Consider the following 9,370-nt stretch of genomic DNA (forward strand, 5'->3'; position numbering starts at 1 on the left):
ATGTGCTATTTATCACTCAGGCCATTTTTTTTAGATATTGTTGCTTTTCTTTATCTCACAAATGAAAAGTCAGAAGTTCATAAAAATAATTTGTACATAAAATGATCACATTACAAAGTTATCATCGAGCTGCCTAATCTAAATGAAGCACGTTTGTCACAAAATGGATAAAAAGTTTCAGTAGTGAAAACCAAGCGAAAGGCTGTCATAACTTTGGAAATGATGCTTCCTCCAGGCTAACAAGCTGTTAGCTACTTCTCGACTGCTGTCAAGAGAATGTGGCATACTTTTCCTTCTATGTATCTCCTGCATATTGCCAGGAAGAACCAGAAGTCTACCACACCACTACTTGTTCCAATACCTTCATGCAACTGCCTGTCCTGGCTACTGGTGGTTTCTGAAGGTAAAAATTGACAATAATTATTGACTAACCTGTTGGTCAAACAAAAACTGAAGAGCAATTTCTGTTTGCAAATTATCTGTATTTTCTGCAAGCGACATTTCCACATGCAATGAAAAGTCACTCTTTATATTCAATATTGAATTTACCCTGAAGGGTGACACCACCTGACCATCACAACCTGGGAATTTTATCTGAATGCAGATTTTGGTCAGGTGATTTCTTTACAGCTTAAACCTTGTTGCCAAAGATCACTCCTTCTCTAAGAGCTGTTTGTTATACTTTAACTTTGGTGCAAACAGGAATTTTTCTGTCACACAAGACCGAAGTAAGTGCTGTTTTATTGTAATATGTGGTTTTCTAATGGTTAACATGTGCATCTATAGCTCTATTCTCTGATATTACTGATTGTAGACACTTGAATATGATAACAGTTAGTAATTTGGTTCTTTTGAGTTGGACACTGCCACTGGCTAATATGAGTTTGGTTGTTTAGTAGTTGGAAAGCAGTCTTTAATGCCTCTCTCCACTGTTCTGAGGTCTTTCCTCTTTTTTGTTTACTTTCTGATTTCAACAACACATCACCAATGCACGAAAGATTCCAAGGAGGGGAGGGGCGGGGGGCGAGCTTGGGTATTGAGGAAGTCAGCTAATTAATAAAAAATACTGAACAGGAAAGGGCTGCGTGTACTGCTTTGATGTACCACAAACATTTTCATCCAATTGTCCTGACATGCATCATGCACTGTTGTGTAAGGTAATGAAATAAATTTATGATTTAGATGGAATTTTGATTATAGCCATGAAAGTTAAAATAATTTGGAAAAAAGTCAAACGTTTCACCTTACAAGATTGAGTTAGTTGCAGCTTCCAAATACATAAGCATAAAATTTCCACTGTGATATAACTGTAACATGATCTTGATGAATGATTTCCTAGATGATTTGTTTTGCATAGTGGGACATTTATTGATAGTGGTCTGATGCTTTAAAATCACTTGTGTTTGTAGAAACACCATAGGGCTCAGTGTTGCCTGTTTGCACATAATGCAAAAACTTTTCAAAAAACTAGAATAATTTGTGATTTGTAAAAACAGCCAGTGTCCACTTAACACTATTCCTTAAGTAATAATTTGTACCTCAGTATTAGGTTCAGTAATATTATGATGTCAAAATCAACTTTCAGCTAGAGAAAGGTTGTAATGAGTGGTATTAATCTTCCAGCAGATTATCTTCACAACTAAATCAAACCTCTGCAGCAGTGGACACATTGCCATCTTCTGAGCTGCCATTCAAGTGTCACTTATGTGATGGGAGTTATGCAGAAAGGCAAGATGCACTCAATCACATACAAGAATGCCATACTGCTGAATTTGAGCTACTTGTAATGAAAGGTGCCCTTGAAGCTGCTGAAGACAATAACAACATCAGTAACAGTGGAGCAATGGGTGTTGTGAAGGAAGAAGGAAACCATACACATGTGGCACAACACAATCCAGAGGAAGGGATGGAATCGGCCAGAGGAAAATTTCCAGATTATGCCAACCGGAAGGTGAGTTGCACACATCAGTGGTCATTTTCAGTACCTGAAGTAGTGGCAACATAGACTTCCTTCAACAATATTATCCAAAGGATAGACTACTGCTCACCATGAAGATGACACATTGAGTTGCAGATAGGCACAGCAAAAAGACTGTTCATTTCACATTGAGCTTTTGGCCAGAACATTACTCAGAAAAGAAAACACACATACACTCACATATATTCACACAAGCAAGCACATCTCACACACATGAGTGCTGTCTCTGGCCAGATGCAGCCAAGCAACAATCCAGAGTGGGGCAGGGAGGGAGGAGGGATAGCGAGGTACGCGTAAGGGGAGTCATGCTGCCTGTCAGAGCCTGCAGGTCTAGAAGGTAGCCAGACAAGGCTGTCAGGTGCACCTTCAGGAGGTTGTGGTGAGTGGGGCAGGGGGAATGAAACAGGTAGCGGAAAAGGAGATGGGCAGAGAAGGTGAAAAAGACAGGTGGGTGCAATGGCAAATTGGCAGAGAGCAGCGCGTGATGAGGGGATGTGAATTGGGAGGAGATGGACAGAGGCGGTGGACACTGTTGGGTGGAGGATATGGGAACAGCAGGTTACCATAGGTTGAGACTGGGATAATTTGGGAAGTGGAGAAAGGATGACTTCCAGATGAGCAGTTCAGAGAATATGGTGGTGGAGGGGTGATCCAGATGGTGCAGGTTGCAAAGCAGCCGTGGAAATGAAGCATGTTATGTTCAGCTGCAACTTGTGCTGCAGGGTGTTCCACTCTGCTTTGGTCACAGTTTGGTGGTGGTCATTTGTCCTGATGGACAGCTGGTTGGTAGTCATACCAGAAAAGTTGTACAAGGATTGTAGCAGAGCTGGTATAAGGCATTGGTGCTTTCTCCAGGCAGCCTGGCCTCTGATGAGGTAAGATAAGACGGTGACAGGTCTGGAATAGGAAGTACTGGGTGGGTGGATCAGGCAGGTATTGCAAATGGGTCTTCCACAGGAATATGATTCCTATGGCAAGGAGATGGGATTGGGACTGGCATAGGGATGCACTAGGATGTTCTGGAAGGTGGGTGGGTGATGAAACACCACTGTAGGAGGGGTGGGAAGGATCTTGGGTAGGATGTCCCTCATTTCAGGGCATGACGATAGATAACCAAAGCCCTGACAAAAGAAGTGGTTCATTTGTTCCAGTCTGGAGCGGTATTGGGTCAAAAAGGGGGCACTCCTTTGTAAACGGTTCTCATTGGTGGTGGGAGGATTGGGTGTGTGCGGATATGGCCAGGGAAATCTGTTTGCTGACTAGGTCTGGGGGATAGTGTCTCTGTGTAGGTCTCTGTGAGACCTGCAGCATTCTGGGCAAGGGAGTTCTTGTCACAGCAGATGCACAGTCTCAGATGGCCGGAATGTATGGGAGGTATTTTTTGGTATGGAAGAGTTGGCAGATGTCGAAATGCAAGTGCTTTGGTGGCTGTTGGGTTTAATGTGGACAGAGGGATGGATGGAGCTGTGAGAGAGGAGGTGGTCTGTGCCCAAAAAGGTGGCATGCTGGGCTGAGGAGGACCAGGTGAAATGGGTGGGGAAGAAGGTGTTGAAGTTGTGAAGGCTCGCCGAGTCCTCACCAATGAACCTGAACCAGAACAGGGGTTTTGGGTTGTGGAAAGCTGCAAAGGTCTCGTATAGATGGCCCATAAGCAGGTTGGCCTAGGAGGGTGCCATGGTTGTGCCGCATATTTGTTTGTGTACCTTCCCTGCAAACGGGAAGTAGCTACGAGTTAGGATAAAGTTAGTAAGGCATTAGAGGAGTGATGTAACAGGTTTCGAGTCTGAAAGAGTTGGGAGGGGTAGTGTTCAGTAGAGGCAAGACCATGTGCATGAGGGAAGTGGTATCAACAGTGATGAGAGTGGATCCAGGAGGTAAAGGGGTGGGGATGGCAGAGAGTCAATAAAGGAAGTGGTTAATACCTTTGATGTGGGAGGCTAGGTGTTTTGGGCAACAGATTGGCACTGTAGGTCAATGAGGACTAAAATTCTATTAGTAGGGCCACAATGATCGCATGGCATTTCGGGGCAGGATATCCCCATCCAGGGTATTTGGCCACCTGGTGTCTTTTGATTTGATGTCGCTTCTGTGACTTGTGTGTTGACAATGATAAATGATGATGAGGACATCGGCAAATTAAATCTCTGAACCAGGCAGGAATTGGACCCGGGCTCTTGGCATTGCAGTCATCCACACTGACCACTCAGCTATGTAGGTGGACAGTGGGGACAAAATAATAAGCAACAATGGGGCATCCAGGACTGTTGGGTACATGAATTTTGGGGAGAGTGTAGAAGATGGGTGTGCGGGGTGTCAGAGGGGTGAGGAAGGAGATGGATTTGAGGGAGAGGTTTTGGGAAGGACCTAAGGCTTTAAGCAGGGATTGTAGGTTATGTTGGACATTAGGATGGAATCACTTTGGCAGAGTTAATGGGTTGACGAGTCAGATAATTGGCAGAGGCCTTCTGACATGTAGTCACTGTGATTCATAATGACAGTGGTGAAACCTTTGTCTGCAGGTAGGACAGTTAGGTCAGGGTTTGTTTTGAGGCTGCTTACGGCTTCCTTTCTTTTGCTGAAGGTTGGTGTTCTTAGTAAGGGACCTCACGAAGGGTGGTGAGGCCAGACATTCTGCTACCTAAAATGCTTGGTAAATGTTTGTGTTGTGGTGGACATTCAGTAACTTTCCATGTTATATGAAGGACCTGTATTGTATATAAACAATGGTAGGAGTAAAGGTAACCACTCACAATATAGTTAAGACATGGGGTTTTAACAGGACTAGATTGAAATCAGCACAAAACTCCTTCCTCAGAGTTATCAGACCAACAAAAACACATGAGGGAAGGGTGGACAACAACTAGGAGGGAGAGCCAGCAAGGTAACAGGATAGAAATGTGGCTCCAGTGCAACCACTCTGATCAAAATACAGGCAGCTGTGTGTGGAAAATGACAAAGTAGCAAGAAGGTTGTGAGAAGGGAGGAAGGAAGGAGATGGAGGAAGAAGAATATTACATAGGGGAAATTGTGAAATGAAGCCAGAGGCATGAGGGGCAGGGACAGGGGTTACTAGAGGTTGAGGCCAGATTGTGGGTTTGTAGAATGGCTTCTAAAAGCAATTCAAAGAAGCTGGTATGAGTGGTGGGGATGTACATAGTATAGGTACAGCTAATGAAGTTACGCATGCTGTACTGTACTCTGTGGCATGCTTTAGCACTGCGTGATCAACTTCACTCAGTTTAGCAGTGAGCACTCATTTGGGTGCACAGTTGGTTGGTGGTCATGCCCACATAAAAGGCTGTGCCTCAGTTACAACACTGTTTACGTATTACACAAAAAGGTTCATTTGGCCCTGTCTCTGATAGGGTTGGATATACCTGTGAGGGGAATGGAATATTATGTGCTTGGTAGGTGCATAGGACATAGGACATGTATTCCACCAGGATCTTCCACAGGGATATAATACATACATAAAGTGGTTGAGGTAATCTATTTCACATAACTCCTTTTTGTATAACTATCTGCATCCTGCATTCATCCACCCATTGACACATTTCCTTCCTTTAGGACTTTTTATGAAACTTCAAGTAATGCACTGTCAACTAGTAGTTTGATGTTGCTGGTTAATATTACAGCAACTGTGGGTAGCAAATTATCTTCGCTAACATTGAATGCCTTCGAGAGGTTCTTATACGTAGTCATCAGAGTTCCTCGTACCTGTGCCCTGTGATGAACTTGTCATTAACTTTGTTCACTGGCTGCAGTATCCAAAATTATATGAAGGAAGGCAATGCTTGGGCCGGAACACACCCTAGGGATGAGTGAACAGTAGTCACTCAGTTGTGTTTTTCAGCACGCACCTTACTGTGCCACTGCTGTTCTGGAAATGTCTCTGTTATAGTTATAAAATAGTGCATCTGATAGAAGTGAGCAGCAGTTGGCCACTCAGAGAATGAAATGCTGGTTGGCTTTTACAGTCACAACTGTGTTCAGTCAGCTGATATTGGTAAATCCAGCTTGCACATAAACCCCCACAGTTGGCAGTTAAAAAATACTGTGAGCCCATGCAAGGCTCCCAACTGATGAAGTGCAACCCCGGTTCCTCCATCCAACACCCCTACTCCAGTCTTATGGTATAAAATAATCTGGATACACTACCACAAGTAAACCTTTAGTTTTTATTACTGTGATTTCAGTTCTGTGGTACTTTCTCATCATCCCAGCCATCCTCTGCTGTATCTGACACAATAATAATTTGAATCTAGCCTCACACCCTCTATACTCGTCTTAAAGTTTTCTGTTGTAAGTAAGTTGAAAAGAGCAAAAATGTATTTGCATACGTCACATAGAAAGTATTTCTATCAATGGAAAAAAGTCCTTCTTCTGAAATAGGAAACACACCCATTGTCACACAACTCATTGTATTTTAGAATAAGGCCGCCTTGTCCGTAAGCTAAATGTTTAGCAGTCTTTTCCATTGTGCCTGTTTGTGACTCGTTAGCTCCTCTATGTGGTTACTACTAGTTTGCCCTTCTGTATTGTTGTTACAAATAATAAGACATCAACATGTTACTGATTAATTCTTGGACTGCAGTTTGGTTTTTAAATAATTACGGTTGGATAAATCCTCATGTTTGTGCTCACACAACTATTTCTGGGGCACCTTCAGACAGGAATTAATGTTCATTAATGTATGTTAAAATTCATAGCTTTTACAGCAAAGGTATTGTTTCATTGATTCATTTTGTCAATTATGTTCACCGAAATTATTTTATCAATGCCTATGGCAGACTATAATTATAGGCAAGTTTTTAAAACAGGAATCAACTAAAAGTACAGTTGTGCACTTAAATGTAAGTGTTGTTCTTTTTTTTTTACAGGTGATGTGTGCTTTCTGTATGCGACGTTTTTGGTCAGCAGAGGATTTGCGCCGTCATATGCGTACACATACTGGTGAGAGGCCATTCTCTTGTGATGTCTGTCGCCGGCGTTTCACATTGAAACACAGTATGCTTCGACACCGCAAAAAACATGGAGGCTGTGCAGCAGCTAGTGTGACACCACTTGTGACTGAAAGTGATGGATGTGTAAGTGTGACTGATAACAACAGCCCCCCGGGAAACAACAACAACAACAACAGTAGCAGCAACAACAACAACATCAATAGTAACAACAACAATAATGATGATGCTACCACACCGTCAGTTGTTAAAGGTCGGGGTGAATCAGAAGATGCATCAGATCTCATAGGTAATCTGCTTGGCATCCAGGACCGTTCTATCATAGACAAAGCTCTCCAGGCTCGGTCAGCCGATGATGCGGCAAAACTTCTTGGTGTCAAACAATGAAAGAGTTTCTCATGTCAACTTAGGGAATACAGACTGGCAGTTACCTGTGAAAGATCTAGAAACTATTATTTACACACAGATCAAAGACTTAAGTAATATGGCAATAAACAAATTTTGGTGTGTATTGGACTTGAGGAGAATTATATATTTAAATTTGTGATGTTGTCAGTATATTTCTACTATTTTGTTTGAACATGTGGTAAGATGTGTGGGTAACAGAATATTTGTTGTGTGGTTATTTTGTGTGTTATGTTTGCAGTGTTTTCTACCTCACATTGTAGGATTACATTTGCAAAAAATCATTCAAGAGTTTTCACTTTAATTTCTGAAGTTCATTTAAGTATTATGCCATGCCAAAAAGTAGTTGAACACAATACAGTAATGATAAATGTACACTATAATGAATGTTAATGGTTATAGTCCTTTTGTAAATTATGTCTGAATGCTCTGGTAATACATTTTTACAACATAGCTTCATTAGTGTAAGTCTGTATAGTTGCTTAATGCATGAACATGTAGCTGGTGGGTGCACTTTGTGCACATGTAAGCTACAGAATATCCAAAGATTCTATGAGTAAGATTATTTTATTGAGTAGATATCAAACAAGTATTACCAAAATAATTATAAAGTGTGTGAAACACAAACATATATTACAGGAGGCTAGCAATGTAAATACTGGTACTGGCTAATTAGTATTTACATTGCAGATACTGATTTGCCATTATAAAATAATTCAGTTTCATCAACATATGCTAATTATTTTTATTCTTTTAGTGGTTAGATAGCCAGACAATCAAAATATAAGGATGTGATAAAGTGACTACTTCTTACTTATTTAATACAAAAGCTCAGGCCATATTAAGTAGGTAATGTACAATATTGCACCATGTTTTTCTTGTGAAAACTAAGTTGTATAAAATAATGTTTCAGTTAAAGCTGTAACTAACGGTGGTGTCTACAAGTTATATAACAAAAGGCAATCATTATTAATAACATTTTTTCCTGACATTCCAAAACTGAAGTTTGTCTTGTTCAAAGTTTTCTAGTCTGGGACATACTTGCTGATAAAGATGTTGGCTGTGCTATGTCACTTACTTTTTTCACTTTGGTGCTAGTTTCCAAAAGTGTTAAATAATTTGTGATTAGAGTGACAAATTCAACACAGTCTATTTTGATTATGAGAGACTCTTCATTTGTGGGTACCTAGCTGCCCAAATGCAAAAGACATTTTGTGCAACTTATTTGGCGAAAAAAAAACCTGCTACTGCTTGATGGTTGTCATTCTTATAAGTTACCATCACATTACAAATGCAAAAGACATTTTGTGCAACTTATTTGGCGAAAAAAAAACCTGCTACTGCTTGATGGTTGTCATTCTTATAAGTTACCATCACATTAGATTCACAACGGGTCAGTTTTTTTTACTGTAAAGGAAGGTCAGTTGTGAGGTCTTACATCTGGAGTACATATTATCCACCCAATTTGTTATATATTCAGGTAATATGAAGAAAAGGTTATTAAATAATGAGACAACTTCTTGTTCTAAAAACTTTTATTGTGTGAACATCATTTCATAGACTTACTTGTTGAGAAGAGAATCATTCATCCATTTTCCTTGTATATTCTGAAAGAGAGCAAAGGCCTTTATCTTCACTTATATTCTGCACAGTATGAGTGAGTTGTGTGATAAATCTAGCAATGAGTGCGGCATTAAATATCATTCTGTGTTGCACAAGTCACTAATTGTTAATCAACCTATTACAGAAACTATTTTAAAATTATTTATTTACATTCGTATCATTTCATACACTACAAATAAGAATTGCAGATTTAATTTGTTATTATTATTATTGTTATTGAGGCTTTGATTATACTTTACTTTAAAGAACTGATTTCAACATTCCAAAGTTTACTGTGACAGCATTTTATTTTACTGTCTGTAGTGTACAATTCAGCTGTATGGTGTAAACATTCATGTAAAAATGATTTATTTATGAGGTATTTGTTTAATAAGAAACCAAAAATGTTATTTAAATGTCCAAA

General features: G+C 40.3%; 1 protein-coding gene across 1 annotated transcript in view; it reads left to right on the forward strand.

Moving 5' to 3' along the window:
• Positions 1–8,626, forward strand: part of LOC124803249 (ras-responsive element-binding protein 1-like) — a 30,983-nt gene extending 22,357 nt beyond the window's left edge. The window contains 2 exon segments of the mRNA XM_047264432.1: positions 1,624–1,951; positions 6,859–8,626. Coding sequence (XP_047120388.1) covers positions 1,624–1,951; positions 6,859–7,326 — 796 coding nt within the window. The 3' untranslated portion in view covers positions 7,327–8,626.
• The last annotated feature ends 744 nt before the right edge of the window (positions 8,627–9,370 follow it).

The sequence above is a fragment of the Schistocerca piceifrons genome, chromosome 6 (genome assembly GCF_021461385.2).
Source record: "Schistocerca piceifrons isolate TAMUIC-IGC-003096 chromosome 6, iqSchPice1.1, whole genome shotgun sequence".
Lineage (NCBI taxonomy): Eukaryota > Metazoa > Arthropoda > Insecta > Orthoptera > Acrididae > Schistocerca > Schistocerca piceifrons.